Consider the following 21398-nt stretch of genomic DNA (forward strand, 5'->3'; position numbering starts at 1 on the left):
ATGGTGATTGTATAGATATAAACATTAGTAATTATGTACGTGGGTATATACAATTTTAACTTAGTTGGTTTCTATATGAGTTATTTACGTCTTTCTCCTGTATATATAATACTTGTTTCTGGCTTTATTCTAGGGAAGATATAGATAAAGCTAGATCAGCAAGAGATTGGGAAGCTGTACATTATTTTTATTTGACAACATTTGATTCGTTCCAGGAATTAAATGCCACATTCAAGGTATATGTATTTTTAGTATACACAAATAGAAAATAAAATCATACACCAAACAATACTTAAAATTCATAAATGTTTGTTATTAGGCTCTTAATATACTGCATTTCAGTGGAAACAAACAATAAACCATTAGTTAGAAGAAGAAAACAGAGAAAGAAAAAAGCTTAAACAAAAGGTCACTGACAATGCAGTCATAAAAACAATTATTGGTTCAGGAACTGTCAAGGGGAGAACTATTATGATGTAGTCCTTCATGGAATGCAGGACTTGGTATGAGAGGTAATGGTGTTGAATCTATTTGGCACTGTGATCACAACTGTAATCTTTTGTCTTTCCTAGTCTTTTTGTGTGGTTTTGGATAAGTCCCCAGATGTAATCTTTTGTGTTTTTTTGCCTAGTCTTTTTTAGGTCCTAGGTTCAGGCCTCAGAGGCAATGGGAAGTAAAATAATGAGACAATAGCCAGGTGGCGCAGAAAAGGTATATACGAGAATATAGAAATAAGCCTATTACAATTATAGAGCATAACTTGATTATAAAGCAGCTTCTCTGTGTGTGTACAGTATATATAAGTGAAAAATGTAGCTGTCCTTATGCAATGTATTTATTTATTTAAAAAATTTCTTTACCGTTTAAAACTAAACGGTTTACATATTATCTGGATCTGGGGAAGGAGCTGAAAAAGCTGAAAAAGGAAGAGAAGAAGAGAAAGCAGAACATTGGGTTTAAGATATATAGATATGGGGCAGGGGCCATTCAGTCTATCTGCAGATATTCCCAAGAGTCAGATTGTTTAATGCAATATCCCCTAAGCCTTTGTGACTCTCAGGGTAGCCAACACAATATAATGCTGAATGTTAATGCTAACAACATTTGAGTTAATAACTGGAGTAAAAAACACTTGGGAAATCTACTGTATCAGCATTTAATTTTCAAAAGGGTAACTGACAAAATGAGGGAAATAGTTAAAAATACTAAAAGAACAACTGCATAAGTTAACTTTAAGTCAGGCATGGATAATGTTTAAAAATACCATCTTGGAAGCCTGCCTCAGATGTATTCCGTGTATTAAAAAAGAAGGAAGGCCAAACAACAAACTGCTTATTTTAAACAATGAGGTGAAAGAGGCTATTAGAGCCAAAGAATATCTTTTAAAGAAATGGAAACATTATCCAAATAAAGAAAATTGGAAGTAGTGTAAGCACTGCAAAGCAATTTGATAAGGAAAACTAAAAGATTTGGAAATGATGCTTTCCAGAGAGGCTAAAGCTCTCTAAGTAAAATTTGTTCAGTATATTAAAAGCAGAAAGACTGTGAGAGATTTAGTGCACCACTGGATCATCAAGGAGTAAAAGGGGTACTCAGGAAAGATAAGGCCTTGGCAGATAAACTAAATTAATTCTTTGCTTTTGTCTTTACTGAAAAGGATATAAGGGCCCATGCCAGAAATAGTTATTAAAGGTGATAATATGGAGGAATCAAAACAAATATTGATGAACCAGGAAAATGTAATAGGCCAAAGTTGATATATTAGAAAAAAATACTTTTTTCCTGCCTTTATTGTCTGAACATTGCTGTGGGCCTATTGTCTCTCATCTTTGTTCAACTCTCTCCAAGGTCTTCAGTCCTTTTGACATTTCTTCTCTATTTCCACCATCTATTTTTCCTATGTGTCCTTATCAATCCTGACCAATATATCCCCTCTGTTCTCATCCCTATCTTGCCATATTCAGTCTCTCTTCTTTGGGTCTCTACCTTATTCTGTCCAGCATACTCCTCTGTGTTTCTGTCCGTCCCCTTCTTCCAGTATTGTCCTGCATCTATGTTCCTATGTTCTATCCACTGCCAACATCTTTTTTGTGTCCCTGTTCCTCCATATGCTCAGATTCTCTCCTCTCTCTTCCCTTCCTCCTGCACCCCCATCCCTAACTCCACTAACCTCCCTGATCTAGTGTCTGACTGTGTTTCTCTCTTCCTTCTGCTTCCCCCCCAGTCTAGCATTTGTCCCTTCTGTCCATCTCCTCTTTGGTTCAGGTCTCTATCTCTCTCTCTCTCTCGCGTCCCTTTATTATCCTGCCTCTCTCTTTCCCTTCCACTTTGTTCCAGGTCTGTGCCTGGATCTCAACACACTGCTCCTTGCCAGTTCTCCAAATTCTGTAGCAAGTCACCAGCTAGCAGAGGCTTGTCACCGATAAAAAAAAAACCCCCAAGCTCTCTGGCAGGCAAGCCTTTCCTCTGCACATGCCATCTCAGTGATACAACTTCCTGTGGGCAGGACATGCAGAGGAATGGCTCTGTCAGCCAGAGAGAGGTCACTTTCACCACAGCATTTGGAGGACCAGCTGGAGGCAGGAGGCTAGACAGATGTCAGAGCTTGGGTTGGGGAAGAGGCAATAAATGGAGAAAGAGAAACTATAAAAAATCCTTATACTGGTCCATAAGGTTTATTATTCTGTTGTACCTCTTCCAACTTATTTTCCTTATGCCCTATTAGGTTGTTAGGATCATCTCAATAAAATTGTCTTCTTGTATATCTTTTTACATCTTTTTCACTCTGTTAGAGTGAAAATATTTGGTGTAACTGCCCCCCCCCCCGACTGCCATTACTGCTCAACCCCTTCATGAAAATCATGTAAGTTCACGCACATGATAGGCACACCTAGGGCACTCGTGGTCTTACCTCTGGCTCTCTGGGGGGGTTACTTTGGGCACAGTGCAGCTTATGGATCAGTGTGTGGTTGTGCAAGTATATTCTCTTAATGCCAATTAGATAGGGCTAAGGGCACAAAAGCCAGAAAAATACACTACCGAGGCCTGCAAAGGCAGGTGCCTAGAAGATCTGTCCCAAAGCATACTTGAATTCTCAAGTGAGAATACAAGCAAATCCCATTCACTGTCCTAGATTAAACCCATCTGTAAGTAATTGATGTAAGTTGCTGGCTAAGCCAAACCATACAGGAAACTTACCATTCAAGGGACAGGTACATATACAGTGTCTGTTCTAGTCCAGGTACAATAGCCATAGAGCAGAACTGTGCTTTTATATATAGAGGTATCAAGGAAACTTTAGTACTTGGGAGGTATACAGAGCAGAGAATGTAAAGAAAATATATAAAGAAAGAATGCTAAAGTGTAAAGCAAGTATGCTAAGAGAAAGATAGAACCCTAGATATATATCTAAATCCCTAAATTACCCTAAATGAAGAGGACCTCGGTATTACCAGCATAGAATTGGTCCCTATGCTCAGAAGTGTCGGGCATAGTAACTTAGAATTAATGCAATAAGATGTAAAATAATGCAGAGTGCTAAGAAACCCAAATATATGCCTAATATGTAAAATTAACCCATGTGCACATGAGGCACACAAGGAGTACATATAAGATATAATTTTTCTTTGTCTGTGTGAGGTACAAGAACTCATTGCTCAAAGTTGAATGAGAAGCATGAAAAGAACTGGTGAGGGCAACATGGAAAGCCAATAGAAGGCACTTTCACACTATGTGTGACAGGGCTGATGTGTCACAGTATAGAGAATACAACAAGAAAATTTAAATTACAGGATAAACAAAAAGTCTGTGCTGATAACAATGCAAAGAAAATACAACAGCTAACAAGATGACATAATGAGCCTAGGGGAATATGCAAATGCATAAGTAAAGTTCAGAAGCATAATTCAAATGAAGTAAGTTACAGTAAAGTTATTGGAAATAGTCTTTTTTTTTTTTTCAAAAATCTTATGAGTCCAGAAATGTCTATGCAAGTATTATAGCAACATGTAAAGTCGGAGTCTCTGAATTAATTTAAATGAACTGCATAAGGGCTGTAGAGCTCATGCTGAAACATTTTGAAGGTAATCTTGTCTGTTATTCAAGCTTGTCTTCTCTGTAACTACGGAACTGCTACCACATGGGGGAAAGTGTATAGCTGCGTTCTTTCTTTGTCCAAGGGAGTGGAAAACATGCTGTCTGTAGAGAGAACCTGAGTAATGCACTGCTGAAAAATAAGCACATAATTAGTAGGGAACAAAGGACTGAACTATTCTCTGTGCTCTTCGCTAGTGGTGGAATGTGGTACTGCTCCTTTCCCTCAGAGGACGGTCGATGTGAGCACTGTAAGAAAAGCACATACTCATTAAGAAAAGAGAAAATAAGTCCCTGCAGCAGAGAGCCACAGCCTTTGAGCTGAGCTGTGGAAAGCAACAGAAGTTAAAAAAGACTCACTACGGGACACAATTAAACTTTCTGCTAGCACAAAATAATTATTCTCAATCCGTAATCTGTATCAGATTCCTATCCTGAAGCGCTGACTTGCAAATATGTAAACTAAAATTTGGCTCACGACTCCACCCACAAGCCATGCAGGGGAACAAAACTTTTTTTTTTTTTTAATTTTCAACATGTACCTCGGCTCCTGCTTTCACATACGCTATACCTGCTAAAAGCGTGCTGGATAAACCAGCAGGCACTCCTTCCCAACTGCCAGAACACGTAACTGGCTCAACTCTCTTTAAATCATGCACTTCCTGTAACACATCCACTTCACTCAAGATCAAACTCTAGTTCCGTATTGCTTGACAAAAGTATTCGGCTAACATCACATTCCTCATTCTCTCTGTCATCTGTCTGAAAACATCTCAATTCACATTCATTTTCTTTTCCTATAAAACTGGTACCCTTCTTAGAACTTTTAAAAATAAAGGAACAAGAGAAATATATTCTCTAAAGTCTATACCCAGTCCTAATCAAATTTGTATCATGACTCCTATTTCTCCATACTTTTCCTATAACGCTAGCAATTCAAAATATTCAAGCTACATAAAATCCTTTCTTTGTGCTAGGATGCATCCAAAGTCACATGGCTCGTAGGCTGCAATCAGCTGTTGAAAGCTTGAAAAAGTTCAGCCAAAGCTAAACACAGCAGGGATTGATCACTTAGCTATGCAAACTCTGATCTTCCAATATGCTGATCTTGGCATACAGAAGCCCTTTTAACTTAAATCAGCACATTCAAACTATGTAAGCTTTTCTTTTTTCCTGCTACTCCGGAAATAAATTTAAACCACATACATGAAGTTCGCATACCTTGCTAAACTACCAGTTCTCAATAAAACCTTTTAATATGCAAACAGACTTGCTCTGAGACTACTTAAAGATGAATCCTTTGTTCTAATTCCCTTAGCCCTGCAAACCTTTGTCCATCCTACACACTGAGTCCCTCTGGATCCTTGTATTAAAGGAACTCCATGCTTCTTCAGTCCCCCCTCCCCTCTTTGGAGGAAAAAAGGGGCGTCCAAAAGCCCACCTTCTATCTCACTGGAAGGCATGGAGAAGGAGGAGGTAAAGTCCCACACTGAAACTTTTTTCAAGTGAACAAAAGAAAAGCCAGATGGCAGGTTTTTTTTTCTTCACAGACAGAAATCAGTAACGTAATGCAGACACGCAGCTCGGCTCAACAGAGAGCACAAGCAAATTTAAAAGATACCAAAGCTGCAGGTTTTTTGTACAAGTCTCATCTTTCTTAGGAGGGGGAGGATCCTTAGTGCCTTTCTGACCCATGACAAAACACAAATCTCGCTTACCTTACCTTATAAGCAAGACACAGTAAGATACCATGTAAGATAAATCTTATATTCTAAGCGATAGAAAAAAGTGCATGCACAAAGCTTTTACCCCACAGACGACAGAGCAGGCAGGCATGTCTTTTAATATCGTTCTTCCCAAAAGAACGTGTGGCCACTCAAATGTACTACCGGAGTTCCCCAAACTCCGTGAGGCTTTCCAAAAGCCTTAATTAGGTAACAGGAGTTGCCAAAACTCCGTGAGAGGCTTGCCAAAAGCCTCAATAACAAATGAGGGTTTGGAAGAGGACAGAGACACCAGTGAGCACTAGAGAACAGAATTCAAGATTCATAAATCTATACTCACTGGAGCCCGGCACCAATCCAATCCCGGATGAAGTCCCCAGCTGAAAAGGTTCTGGTCCCAATACTGCCACACACTCTCTGCCGTCTGTAAGTCAGATGCATCTGGGGATAAACACACATGCAGACTGTTTCCATATCCAAAGAGATATCCCCCTTTATTCAGTAAACAACCACATATTTATAGACGCCCCTTTGTACATGCACAGTTACAAACTAGTTATGGATGTAGCTTCTGAGGAAATCTAAGTTTTGTTTCTGAGGAAAACGAAGTTTCATTTTACAGGAAAGCAGGGAGGGGGGAGGGAAATTCCACAGCCAGTACAATTAGTCATAGTTACAGATAACAAAAAGAGAAAATGTTTTGTGATTTCTTGTGTAGCAAAATAAGCTTACAAAGAATATACCTCTACAGAAAGTTTTTAATAAACATAAACATTTAAACAGTCTGTGTCTGATGTTGATTGTTGATCCTCAAGAAATTGTCTCCTTAAGGATGTTAATGTTGTCCAGAAAATTGAGATTGCCATTGAATAGTACAATTTCATCCTAGTGTGTGGAGAACTGATTGTAGAATTTCTTTCTGAAATCCATACATGGATAATTCCCAGTACTTTGATAGATATTTTTATACAATTTTCAGTGTGTATCAATGGCAATATTTCAAAACTTCAGTTGAATGAAAACAAATTGTTGTATACTTTGTAAAATATTGCTTATTTATTTATTATGATTTATGTACTACCTCTTTGAAGGAATTCACTCATAAGAACATAAGAATTGCCATACGGGGCAAACCGAAGGTCCATTAAACCCAGTATACTGTTTCCAACAGTGACTAACCTAGGTCCCAAGTACTTAGCTAGATCCTAAGTAGCAAAACAGATTCCATTCTGCTTATCCTTGGAATAAGCAGTGGATTTCTCCCACTAAGCTAACTGATTTCACCACATTCTCCGGCAATTACCCGCATGTATAACATGTCTTCCTCTCTCTCTCACTGTCCAACATCTCTCTCTCCCTTATTCTCTTCCTTGCTGCAAATGAAGTTGGAAAAGAGAGAGGGATCCATAGTGCATCTCTCCCATCCCCTCTACTGACACACCCAACATTTTTCCCTCTTTCATCCCCTAGACCTTGTACAGCATCTTTCGTCCCTGCCCACCCGCCCCATGCCCAACATTTCTCCTTCTATCATCCCTCTCCAGCACCATGTCACATCTCTCCCTCCATCACTATGTCCAACATTCCTCCCTCTTGCATCCCTTTTCAGTCTGTCCCACTGTTCTTCTCCACCACCATATCCAACATTTCTGCCTCTCATCTTTCTCTTCCTCATGCATCTGTACCTCACTCCTTGCCCTCCCTATGCCCCAAAATTCTCCTCTTTCTTCCATTCCCGTGTGCACCATTTTTTCCCTCACTCACACACTCATGCCCAACAATTCTCCCTTTCTATTCCCTCCCCCACCTCAGCACCTTTCGCTCCCTCCCTCCATCCTATGTCCCAAGTTCATGCCCCCTTCCTCCATCCTATGTCCCAAGTTCATGCCCCCTTCCTCTCTTCCTTCTCTGTCCCAAATTCATGCCCCCTCCCTTCCTTCTGTGTCCAAACCCATTCCCAACCTCCTTCCCTCCCTTCTGTGTCCCAAGTTTGGACCCCCCACCCTCTTTCCTGCCTTTGTCCCAGTTTTGTGCCTCTCCCATGTCCCAACACGCTCCCTCCTTTATCCCAAGTTCATGTCCCCTCTTTTCTTCCTTGGTCCAACACGCGCTCCCTCCCTCCTTTCTGTAATCCAACTACCTCGGTGCTCCCCTCCCACAAGACTGTATTGGAGCCATCTAGGTTGACCACCTCCTTCCTGCCTTCCATCTGCACTTCTTTGCAGGGCAGCGGACCCTGCATGCTGCACGTGACTGACCTGGAATCCTTCCCTCTAATGTCTGCTCTGATGTCAGAGGAAAGGCTTCCATTCAGCTATGAGCAGTGTACTGGGAGTGCTGCATGCTGCTTTGTGGAGGGAAGCTGAAGAGCAGGAAAGGAGCTGCACTAAGGTATTCGAGCCCCTCGAGGTGCCTCCAACCCTTGGGATCTCTGTGACCCGGGGGGAGGGGGGACCTCATGGGTTTTGTGGGATTCCCATCATCCCCGTTCCTGTGCAGCTCTCTAATTGGTACTTGGAAACTATTAAGAAATCATTTGTGGGAAGAAAAACTAAAAATTGATTAATCTATAGCAGTGGTCTTCAGTGCAAGGCTTGGGGCCAATGGAGGCCCCTGGAGAGCTCTCTGGTGGTTCTCATTACTTTTCTGGATTTTTTCTGCTACTCTTCCTTTTACAAAAAGAGGAAAGTAGATGGGGTGGGGGGGATGGAAGAACACATGCTTGAAGGACATGGCATTTCTTAAGAGACAAAAGAAAATGCATTTGGAATGGTCACAACCTTGAGAATACTTCCCAATGAAGTCTGAAAGTGGGTTGTAGGGCTGGATGTTATTGACACACACTGGTCAGTAATGTCATATCCCCCCATAAGAAGATATTCAGTGGCTCTCCTTCAACTCATTAGAATCCAAAGTGTCACCAACTTAAAAATTAATGAAGACCACTGATCTGTAGGAAGCTATTAAAGATGGAAACACTAGTAAAGTAATGTGCATTTAAAACATTGTTATATGATCAAATTTGCAGAGGGATATAAATGCTCCATTTAGTTCCACTGAAGACTCTGGTGTGAATACAAAATTTTTGAATGCAGTCTATGATGCCTTACTGCAGACAGTAAGTATCACAAAATCAGATATGTTAAAAAAATATATTAAATATTATTGTACATAGTAGAGCAGTGTGGGAGCAATTTTCAAAAGCCATTTACCCTATTGTGTTTTGCTGTTTTCAGAATTTTAAGAAGTAATTGGATGCTTTTTTCAGTTTTGATAAAGTTTCTTATTTTTCCAACAACCCTAAACTCTACTGTTGTTGGAAGACCCTGAAAGCTTTTGCAGTTCCAGTTTTATAATCTCTTCCTGCCCGAAAACTACTTTGTTATTCATAGTCCAGGTTTCACTAGCATTTTCTTGCTTTGTATATATCTTTACTTTATTTGTTCTTTTAAATTTAGCAAGTTAAGTTGTATGACTTATGAATCTTCTTTTCTCTTGAAGCTAAAACAAGCATTCAGAGAGATTTAGGAGGTTAGTTGTCAAGCTACATTAGGGCGCTAACACACATCATTAGGCCGTTAACATATGCTAAAGGGATCTACACTATTAGGTGCTCTATCAAAGCATCAGTTAAGGTCTTTGCACCACAAGGCTATCACTAAGGTTTGCTAGTAACATTTTGGATGATGGCACCAGCAAGGACAGGAGCGATAGGGGATTGTTCCTAGAAATTTTATAAAGGTAGGCTTAGGGGTCCTTTGTGAAATGGGGGTAGCATTTGGGGGGGAGTTTACACCCTGGGGTAGGATTTCTTCAATAAGGGATACCTTTCAGGTTGAGGGGACAACTAGAGAGGGTTTATATTGGGGGGGGGGGATGCTCTAGATTCACCTATTTTGTATGATTACCAATCCCTTTAATATATGCTCAAGATCACTGGGCCATGACTTGGTGGCCTAATATTTCAGGCTGAATATTACCTTTAATCATTTTACACAAGAGTCAGCAACCTGAAGAACTGAGATACTGCAAATTAGTGACTCATGATAAATCAAGATGCAATAAAGGCTTTCTTCATTGTGGCTTGCCTTTTATACACCTTGATAATTACCTTCCTTAGATTATCATCTCCTAAAGGAAAGCAGAACAGAAAAGAGAAAGGTATATCAGGGGAGGAGATAAAAATTCATTTTACAATTTAAAATCAACATTATTTCAGGAGTTAAAAGTGCAAACTTTTTATAAACTGTTTATTTTTTCTGCAGCCTCAAGATATCCAGAAGTCTGTCCTGAAAGGAATCATTAACAGTCTGTTAAAGGAATGGAAAGGGTATATTAACTGATATTTTGTGTGTATTTACTTTTCTAATAGTTTGGTTTATTTGATATACCATAAATATTAATTAGTAAATCTATTCAGTTTACAAAACAGAAATACTAGGGAAGGGTTGGTCATGAACACTGAGGACACAACAATGAACAATACAGGACTCATAGAAACAAAAGGAAAAAGGGGAGGAAAGGTTATAATAATAAGGCTATGAAGGGAAGGAAAATAACCAGGTGGAGATAGGGGAAAATAGCTCTGATAAAGGGGAATTATACCTCCAGGAAGGTTAAATAAAGCTAGTCTTCAAAAAACAAACAAAAAAAAACAGTGAGAAAGTATGCTTTTAACAACTTGTGTGTGTACTGTAACTGATTGCTTTTATGAAATGAACAAAACCCAATATGCTAAGTCATGCTTCATTGTTTTAATTTTTGTTAGTTTTGATTCTTTATTGGCTGACTAAGACCTAGTAGTGCATTGGAATGCAATGCTAGGTTCTGGTGCTGAGTGAATGGGCATTGTTAGAGATGGCTGGGGTAGAGGTTTGCAAAATCTGTAGGGATTGTGGAAAACCAGGGAAATGTCCAGTGGAGAGTTTGGGGCCATCTGGGGCAATTTATGTAGTATTAGTCCCATCCTCCCTCCCCACATCCCACCCATCCCTGGGTGTGCTACTGATATATAGTTCCCATACTGACCAGTCAGGATAACTTTTATTCAGTGCAATCACTGTGGTGCTTTAGTTCCAAGGTACATCATCTGGAGACTTAGAGTTTGCCCCATCTGTCTTCAGCTTTCTAGTATTAAGGAGGAGCTCTGTAAATTTAAGCAGGAATTGGAGGCAATCAAATCAGCTTCCATCGCTTCACAAAATCTTACCAATTTATCACCTCAAAGAATAAAGTAATCCAGGAATAAATGGATCACATTAGGGTCGGGTAGACTTTGGCATGTGACGCAAACATCCACCCTCACAATTGCACCTACGGAATTCTTTTGCTCCATTGGAGCTGAGGAGAGAATTGAGATGGATCCAGAAACAGTGAAGGTAACTCATTAAGAAAAGTACCCCCAAAGGAAAAATAAGAAAGCTCAATCCAGAAAATTATTGCTGTTCCATCATCAGAGGTATTAACCTTGGAACAAAAGTCAAGGAGCCTAAAATAGTGAAGTGTCTCTCAGGAGCCTCGGCTACCAGGAGTACCAAACAAATACTGTGTGTAATTAGGGAAGAGACAAAGTTGGACAAGTTCCTGCTAAACTTGAACATACGCAGGTGAGGCTGAACTCATTTAGAGCACTGGTCTTTGACCTGAGGGCCGCTGCGTGAGCGGACTGCTGAGCAGGATAGACCACTGGTCTGACCCAGCAGCGGCATTTCTTATGTTCTTATGACTAAGAATTCTAAAGCTGATGTGGTTATCCACTTGGGAACAAATGACCTAGCTAGCAATACCCTACTTGCAGTACTGCCTACATATGAAAAAGGAGAGGAAAGAGTACTAAATACTGAGATCTTCAATAGGTGGCTCAGCCTGGTGTCATCAAGAAGGCTTTAGTTACATAGGAGGATGGGGAAATATTTGGAAAAACAGACTATATTGTAACGATGGGCTGCATCTTACTATGGCAGGTAAAAGTATCCTTGTTGAGAAATTCAGGCAATATGTTTCTAGACTTTTAAACTAGAAGATGGGGTGGCATATGTATGCAGGCTACTTACAGTGGTCATCCCCTGCAAAAGACAGGAGGTGACGGTAGTAAAAATAGCAATGCAAATAACAATATTAGCAATTTATTTCTTAGCAAGGCAACAGGAAGTGAGACTAAACAAAAAACTAGACAAAAAAATAAAATTGCCACTGAAAAGTAGGTGGAAAGAAATGATTACAAACTCTTGTAGTCTAGGTAACAAAAATCATGATCTACAAGCCCTGATGTTAGAGGCAGACTTGGATATTGTAGCAATCACAGAGATGTGATTCAGTGATTCCTGTGGATGGGATGCAAACATACCAGGCTATAATCTTTTTAGGAAGGACAAAGATGGTCAAAAAGGTGGAGGAGTAGCCCTCTATGTAAAGAACAATATCCAAGCGACTGTAATTCAGGGGGTCTGGGGCAAGGAAGAAGCACTATGGATAACTTTGAAAAGAGAAGATGGAACTTCTATCTATGTGGGTGTTATCTACAGACCTCCAACTCAGTTACAGCAATTTGATAAAGATCTTGTTGCAGATATCCAAAAGCTGAGGAAGAAAGGAGAGGTACTGTAACTGGATGATTTCAACCTGCCAGATCTGGTTTGGAAAGTTCTGACTGTGGAATCGGAAAGAAATAGGGAGATAGTGGATGCCCTTCAAAGGGCTCTGCTCAGAGAAATGGTGACAGAACCGACAAGGGAAAAAGAGATACAGGATCTGGTGCTCACAAATGGGGAAAGTGTCTCTAATGTCTGAGTGGGTGCTTACCTGGGCGGTAGTGATTATCAAATGGTTTGGTTTGGTATAACAGCTAAAGTGGAAGGCAGCTACACAAACCTCAGTCCTGGAGTTTAGTAATATGGGGGAGTATATGAAGAAAGCTAATAGGATGGGAGGACATAAGGGAAATGGAAAAGCAGTGGTCCAAGGCGAAAGAAGCAATAAAAATGGCTACAGACCTTTATGTGAAAAAAAAAAAACCCCACAAGAAAAAAATAGTGGCAGAGAAAATAAAAGCAAAAGAATTGGCATTTGTCAAATATAAAAATACTTAAAGAAAAGGAGCACACAAAGGTATACAGGTTGCAATGGCATAGTAAGGAGGGGCAGTCTACCCCAGGCGCCGTCTTGGTGAGGGTGCTAGCACCCCTCCTTCTCTCCACCTCCCCGCTTTTTCCACTTCTCCCCCCACTGCATGTACGCCTTCATTTCTCTCCCCCTCCCCCCATATCTCTGTCTCTTCACTGGCATGAGCAGCAACTCCAACCTGCTGCTTGTGGCAGCTTTGGCTCTCCTTCTGACGTCACTTCCAGGTCCCATGCCAAGGAAGTGATGTCAGAGGGAGAGCTGACGGTGACATGGGCAGTTAAAAGAGGTACAGGGTAGGGAAGAGTTGTGCGCATTAGGTGGGGGGAGAGAAGGGGAGGGGTGCCACTGCCCTGGGCACCTCTCACCCTTGCTACGCCACTGACCGGATGAAAATGAAAGAAGCCAAGAGGAAGAGATATCTAGTGAAAGCTCAGGCAGAAGAGCAAATGACTAGAAATATAAAAAAGGGAGACAATTTTTTTTCAGGTATATTAGTGAAAGAAGGAAAACGAAAAATTGAATTGCAAGACTGAAAGAAGATAGGAGAGTGAGGTTTGAAAAAGGCGATTGTTTGCCTGTTGTTAAAAAATAAACTGAGTAGAAAGGAGTTAGCACATTATCGTCCTGTTTCATCATTTAATTTTCTAGCGAAGGTACTAGAAAAAGTTGTGTTCTCCCAGTCGCAAGAGTTTTTGGAAAGAATAACATTTTGGACAATTTCTAGTTTGGGTTTCGACCAAAACACTCTACTGAGCTGCTATGATGAATTCATTGAAATGAGGTCTTGACTGCTTTTTTTGCTATTTTTCTGGATATTTCATCTGCGCTGATACAATCAGTCATCAGATTTTGCTGTCAAGGTTGAAAACTTTAGGCTTCGGTGGAACAGTGCTGGATTGGTTTCAATTGTTCCTGTCTGAGAGGACATTTCAGGTGGAAATTGCTCAAGATTGGTCAGATTGGGCAACTTTTGGTAAAAGTGTGCCACAGGGTTCGACGTTATCGGCAGTTTTATTTTTTTTTGTGTTCAATATGTTTTATTAAATTTTGTCAAAAAACAATGGATGAAAAGAGAACAAGGAAAAAAAAAAATACACCATGATACAGAACTGTGACAATATCTATAAATATACATCATTTATCACAGGGAATATCTATGAGCCAAAAATAAAGGAAGGAGATATACAAAGCAATACATATACGCAAATGTTTCTTAACACATGTCAACAATAGGAGCCCAAATCTTGTTAAAGGCAGTCAATGAGTTAATTTTCTCAGCAGCTACCCTTTCAAATTTAGTGTAGAGACACACTAGGTTCCACCAGAAGGTTACACTTAGAGATGCAGAGTCTTTCCAGTTGGACAGGATAGATTTATGTGCAAGTTGTAGTAAACTACACAACAGTCTAGATTGATACTTATCTAAATCCTCAGGTAAAGCATAGGCACCAAAAATCACTGCAGCATATGAATGAGGAGATGTAATAGGTAAATAGTTACATATAATAACCCACACTTTGGACCAAAACGCATAAACATTCGGGCAGTAATAAAACATGTGGGCAAATGTTCCAACCTCCACAGCACAAGACCAACATTTATTAGAAAGTTTGTTACCAGTTAGGGAAAGCTTATGGGGGGTCCAGTAGGCCCTATGAAGGAGAAAAAACATTTGCTGGGCCATGGCTGATGCTTTAAGAGATTTTCTTGCAGAGACCCATATCAGATTCCATGTGGCAGAATTAAATGAGGTATGTGCAGCATCCTCCCAGGAAGTATGAAAAGGTAGGCAGGCTGGAAAATGATGGTCACGAAGTATTCGGTACCAGGAAGATGCTTCTTTCCTGGCGCAACTGAATTTCACACACCACTGTGATATAGAAGGGGCCAATGAAGACAAGGGATGAATCTTTAAATACAGCGATAAACAGTGATAGAGCTGGAGCCAGCGGAATTGATGAGTAACAGGTAACTGATATGTAGAGGCAAGACAAGAAAATGACATTAGTTTAGAATTCACCGTCACATGATCAATGGACCAGATATCCTTCTTTATCCATGATTTCCACTCAATGTATTGACCTTGAATCTTGATAAGTGGATTGTTCCATATAGAAGAGTGGAGGGTTGAATTCCAACATATATCAGCACAATTGTCAACTGCACGTAGCGCATTACTGGTGGAAGAAAAAATGATGTTGTTATTAGTTATATGGTTAGGTGCCATGAACGATACATGTTTCAAATGGTTTGCTGAATATAAGCTTAACTCAAGAGATAGCCAAGATGGAGGATGTTCAAGAGGAGATTCAAGCAGCCATTTCGATCCCTGACGAGCAAGGAAAGCTAGATGGTAATCATGGTAACTTGGAAAATTTACACCACCATGTTCTTTAGCAGCTTTGAGTTTTTTCAATGCGATACGAGGAGGTTTTTTCTGCCACAAGAACGAAACCAGTATTGATTCTAACTTAGTTTATACTTTAGTATCCAATAAGAAGGGAATCATGGAGAGAATATAGTTAAGTTTGGGAGTCAAAATCATTTTGATGGTATCAAGTCTCCCCCCACCAAGATAGTTTAAGAGGGGACCAGCGTTCCGTCAGAGAAGTGGCAATCTGGAACAGTAAATCTGAATTATATTTCCCAGTATCTTCTAACGATGCACCAAAAAAAGATACCTAAATATCTCAGTTTTTGTGATACTGGTTGCAAGTTAAGGCTTCGAAGAAATTCAGGATCTATCGAGCCATGCAAGGGTAAGATCTCGGTCTTGGAGATGTTGAGCTTGTAGCCGGATACTCGAGAATATTTATCCAGCAAAAGAAAAATATACGGTAAGGAAGTTGGGTCTGTATACAATAGCACGTCGTCAGCATAAGCAGACAGTTTCACTTGAAAATCACCGTGGCAGAATCCACGGATGGAGGGATCAGTTCTAATAGCAATGAGTAGTGGTTCAAGTGCAAGGTTGAAAAGAAGTGGGGAAAGAGGGCACCCCTGCCTTGTACCTCGAGTAGGCTGAAAAGAAGTTGAATTCAAGTCATTGATACGTATAGAGGTGGTAGGACACGTATATAGAACTTTCACCATGGAAATGAACATATTCGTACACCCAAACCATTTCAATACTGCAAAAATGAAGGACCACTCCATACGATCAAATGCCTTTTCTGCGTCCAAGGCTACCGCAACAAGAGGAGAAGTTGATTGTTGAGCTTGAAGAATAATATGTGCAAACAGTCTAGTGTTATCCGATGAAAGAAGACCACTCATGAAGCCACTTTGATCCGGGTGAATGATTGTAGAAAGTACAGACTGTAACCTGATGGCTAAGATTTTAGCAAAGATCTTCGCATCAATATTGATCAAAGATAGAGGCCGGTAGTTTTTGACACTGAGAGGATTTTTATCTGGTTTCAGTAAAACTATAATCGTTGCTTCGGTGAATGTTCCTTGGACTAGACCAGAGTCAATGAGGTGAGTATATAGCTGTAATAGAATAGGGATAAGCAGGTCCTGGAAAGCAAGATAAAATTCAACAGGGAGGCCATCCGGCCCTGGAGCTTTCTTTTTGGCCATGGAAAGTAAAGCTTCACGGATATGAGCATCCGCCAGTGGTGATGAGAGAGTTGCATTTTGTACATCAGAAAGAGTATCATGGGGCAGTGCAGCTAAGAATGGTTCTATAGAAGATCCGGAGTTTCAGATACGTAGAGCTTGGTGTGAAATTGAGAACAAATATCGGCATTATTGAGCCACATCAATCCGGCATCGTCCTGAATAGCCGGAATCATGGTTTTTTCTGATTTTATTTTAACATATTCCGCTAATTGATGTCCACATTTATTGATGTTGGCATAATAATAAGCTGACTTCATGAATACTTCTTTGGCAGCAGAAGAACTGAGAAATAAGTTATACTCAAATCTCAAAGCCCTTAAAGAATTCAAAGATGTGAGGTCATGAGGATGTGAGGTCATGAGGATCTCAATTTCTTCTGAAGAGCAATCTCACTTTCCAGGAGTTTCTTTTTCTTGGCAGCAGTGTACGAAATTATCAGCCCTCTAATATATGCCTTGAAACAATCCCAGATGGTAGTCCAGCTTGATTCATCCACAGTGTTGAGCTCAAAGAATTCTTTGATGTGGCACTGCATGGTAGATATAAATTGTTCATCAGACAGTAAACAGGAGTTAAAACGCCATACACTCCTGTTGGGTCTGGTACCCATGTCATTGAGGGACAAGAAAATTGGAGCATGGTCCGACACTGCTATCTCTCCAAGGGTGCCAGCGTCTACTTTAGCCATCAAATTATAGCTGAGTAGAAAAAAATCAATACGCGAGTAAGAGGCGTGCGGGGCGGAGTAGAAGGTGTAATCCAAGTCATTGGAATGCAGAGTTCTCCACGGGTCACCAAGTTTCAGTTGTTCCATCATGTCTTGCATCTTAAACCAGGACCTCGATTTACAGTAGGGAACAGTCGACTTCCTGTCCAGGAGAGGGTTCAGGATCAGATTAAAATCACCCGCCAAAATATAATATGAGCCACAGGAAGAAGTAATCAAATCAGCAATGTCATCAAAGAATGGTGGATGATCCACATTCGGTGCATAGATGTTAATAACACTGATTGGAAAATTATTAATAGACATATGAACAGCCAACCATCTGCCCCCCAATATCATTAGTATGAGAGGTGATAGCAAAGTCAGTATGTCTCCGCAAAAAGGTGACAACACCTCCTTTTTTATTTACAGCAGCAGAGAATAATACTGGGTAAAAACCCTTCAACACTAATTTAGCGGACTCAGTTGCAGAGAGGTTAGTCTCTTGTAACAGGATAATATCTGAAGAAAATTTTTCAATGTATCTCAAAATCTTGATTCTTTTTACCGGGTTATTTAGGCCCTTGACGTTGAGAGATAGGCAAGTTATGGATATGTGAAAACAGAATAAAATTCAAAAAGCATAAGAAATAAAGTGCATACAATAATATAAGTACTGGTACACAAAGGTAAATCAGCGATGATGAGACCCTGTGAAGATAAAATGTAAAACTGTACACAGTCTGTATCAATGTGAAAAGTTAGCAAGCGAGCTAACATAACCTGTGGGTAAGTGAGTGGCACAGGTAGACCAGTGAATCTGCTGCCAGAGAGATAAAACATGCATGAGAAAATAAACATCACTATAAGAAGCCTAAAAAAAGAACTTGGCTCAGTATAGCAAATACAGGTATGAAACCATATGAGAAATACCAGAAGCATTACTTCATGTTCATAGTTCAGGTCTTATCAATAGAGGAAGGTTGCACAGATTCAAGGAACTCAGCCAGGACAGCAGGGTCGGTGTAGTCTGTGGTTTTGTTGTTATAGGTAACCCTCATGCGAGCTGGGAAGAGGACACCAAACTTTGCACCAATATCTTTCAATTTAGGTCTATATGCCAGGAACTGCTTGCGTCTTTTAGCAGTCTCCTTTGCTAAATCCGGTACAAAAAGTAATTTGGTACCTTCAAACACAATCGGGCCATGCATTTTCGCATGCTGCATGATCAGCATGGTCTGGCTGTGGCGCAACATGGTTACCACAATCGGCCTGGGGAACCTGGATGTCTGGTGTCGCTGATGAGGCACTCGATACGCGTTGTCAAACTCCAGTTTGTGAGTATCATTTAGTTTAAGAATCTGCGGTAGCAGGGCACCCAGGAATTCCACAATATCGCACGCTTCCCTTCCCTCAGCCAGGCTAAGCATACGGAAGCCATTACGTCGGGCCTTGTTGTCAGCATCCTCCAGCGCATGCTCTAGCATAGCAACACGTGCTGTCTGGCGGCGGAGTATTTTCAGCGATTCATCAGTCACCGCGGCTTTAGTTTCTAAGACGTCAATGCGAGAGAGTACCTTGGTGAATTCCCCTTTCAGGTTGGTGAGGTCCTCCTTAATCTCCGAGATGTTCTGTTTAGTATCAGTAAGGAGCTCTCGAATGCCGCGAAGCTCGGCCATTATGGCTGACGTCTCGTCGTCTGATTTCCCTGCAGTTTGCTTGTGCGGGGATGCCGGTTCAGCGTTCTTTCTCTTTCCCGGTTTCGACGCTGACATGTTGGAAAGAAGCTGAGCCAAGTGATTATTCTTTCAAATTAGTAAAAGTGAGGTTATTTCGAGGCACTAACACGAGGATCTCCGGAGCTAATCCACTAGGCTGCCATCCGTGCTCGCGCTCACTAGCGCCCCCATCGGCAGTTTTATTTAATATTTGTTGCCCCTTTGTCAGGGACTAAGAAAATTGGGTGTGAATTTTTAGATATATGCCAATGGCATGCAGTTTTTGATACCAGTGATGAACTCTTATGTCCGATGCATTATTGCATCTTCAGAATTGTTTTCAAGCTGTTAAAGCTTGGATGCATCAGAATCAGTTAAAATGAAATGTTAGTAAAACTGAAGTTTTATGTGTGGGTAGTGAGAAACAGCTGGAGAAATTTCCGTCTAATTTAATGTTGGAAAAGACAGCTATTCCTGTTCTAAACCAATGCAAATATTTGGGTATCTTGTTAGACTCCACTTTATCGTTTAAGCCAAACATTAAGTTGGTGGTATATCAGATTTTCTTTAAGCTTCAGATGTTACAATGATTGAGAGAATATGTTACAATGAATAATTTTTATATTGTGATTACCATGTTATTGACTCCAGTGTTTGATTATTGTAACTCATTATAATTTGGTTTACCTAAATAAGTGATTCATGCTTTACAGATTGCACAAAATGCTGCTACTCGAATCATTGTATGAGCTTCCAAATATGAGCATATAACACCTATTTTGCATAGTTTGCATTGGTTACCCATTGCTTCCTGTATTGAGTTTAAGATACTGTGCTTTATTTATAAAGTATTGAAAGACAAATTCAGTTGTTTTGAGCTCGTTATTTCATCTTTATCAGCTACTGTGAGCTTTGCGTTCAAGACGCTTCTGATTCTCACAAGTTTCATCAGTACATCTGGTGAGATTATCGGGGATTCACCAGTCTATGGTGTCAGTGTAGAGAGTACTGTTATGGCAGCAGACCGTTGGTGCATCGATCAACATAAGATAAGTTGATTTTTTCATCTATCTGTAACATCTTCCAAGTAAAGCATAACCCAGCATTGTGCTTGTTTCATTTTAAGGAGATTTTTTGCCAATGAGGTGAATGCTTAACCACCGCTATTCCACCATTGTGGAGGTAGGAGGGCCCTTGTCTGAGGCTTTTTTTCTCCATTTGAAAATGGTTATTCAGCCTGTACTGTGTTATTAATGCACCATTTGACATAATGCATCTTTCTTTTGTGAAAGTGTTTTATTAGTACTGTTTGTTTTCACAATATCTGGGTCTTTTTGGAGATGAAAACAGTGACATAAGAACATAAGAATTGCCAAATTGGGACAGACCAAAGGTCCATCAAGCCTAGTATCCTGTTTCCAACAATGGCTAATCCAGGTTCCAAGTACCTAGCTAGAACCCAACTAGTAAAACAGATTTTATGCTGCTTTTCCTAGGAATAAACAGTGGATTTTCCCAAGCCACCTCAATAATGACCTATGGACTTCTCTTTTAGGAAATTATCCAAGCCTTTTTTAAACCCTGCTAAGCTAACTGATTTTACCACATTCTGGCAATGAATTCCAGAGTTTAATAACACATGTGAAGAAATATTTTCTCTGGTTTGTTTTAAATCTACTACTTAGTAGCTTCATCGCATGCCCCCTAGTCCTAGTATTTTTGGAAAGAGTGAACAAGTGATTCACATCTACCAAAAAAAGTGTGGGAGGAACACAGAGAATCTCTAATTAGAAAATGAAAGGTATAAAACAAACTAAGGCTGAAACTTGGCAATCCTGCACAGTCTGTGTTCCATATATAGTAATTTGGTTTAGGATGAGCTGGGAAGGGCTTTGATAGAAGCTCCAGGAGCAGGATGGTTAGGATAGGCTGGAGTGGGCTTCAATGGCAGCTCCAGCAATGGAAACCTAAAGACAGTACCAGGCAGACTTTCTATAGTCTATTGCCCAGAAATATTAAAGAAAAGACAATTTAACCATGAATATATTGTATAATGAGTGTGACTTGTGACTATTGGGCAGACTGAATGGACCATTCAGGTCTTTATCTGCTGTCATTTACTATGTTACACAATACAGTTATCCTAATTATATGGGAAATTATATGCACACATAATTATATAATTGTTCAGAATTCAAATGAAGTAAGATCTTAAAAGTAAAAAAAGGGGAACTACTCTTGTTTTTCAGTAGCATCAATTAACAAAATTGCATTGATGTCAGCATTGTCTCTAAAAACATGTTAGTTCATGGAGTTTTCTAGCTTCTCATCCCAAGAAAGACCAACGATAAGATTTCCATTGGGGATATAGGAGGCTGGAGTTGTAAATAAAGTTTGTGTTACTCATGGCTC

At 40.1% G+C, this 21398-nt stretch overlaps 1 protein-coding gene across 2 annotated transcripts in view; it reads left to right on the forward strand.

Moving 5' to 3' along the window:
* The window catches only part of HECTD2 (HECT domain E3 ubiquitin protein ligase 2), a 113646-nt gene that overhangs the window by 18802 nt on the left and 73446 nt on the right, over positions 1–21398 (forward strand). For both annotated transcript variants that reach the window (XM_033943402.1, XM_033943401.1), the window contains exons 4-6: positions 134–236; positions 8845–8934; positions 10082–10146. In XM_033943402.1, coding sequence (XP_033799293.1) covers positions 134–236; positions 8845–8934; positions 10082–10146 — 258 coding nt within the window. The remainder of the gene's footprint in view (positions 1–133; positions 237–8844; positions 8935–10081; positions 10147–21398) is intronic.

Source organism: Geotrypetes seraphini, chromosome 4 (genome assembly GCF_902459505.1).
Source record: "Geotrypetes seraphini chromosome 4, aGeoSer1.1, whole genome shotgun sequence".
Taxonomy (NCBI): Eukaryota; Metazoa; Chordata; class Amphibia; order Gymnophiona; family Dermophiidae; genus Geotrypetes; species Geotrypetes seraphini.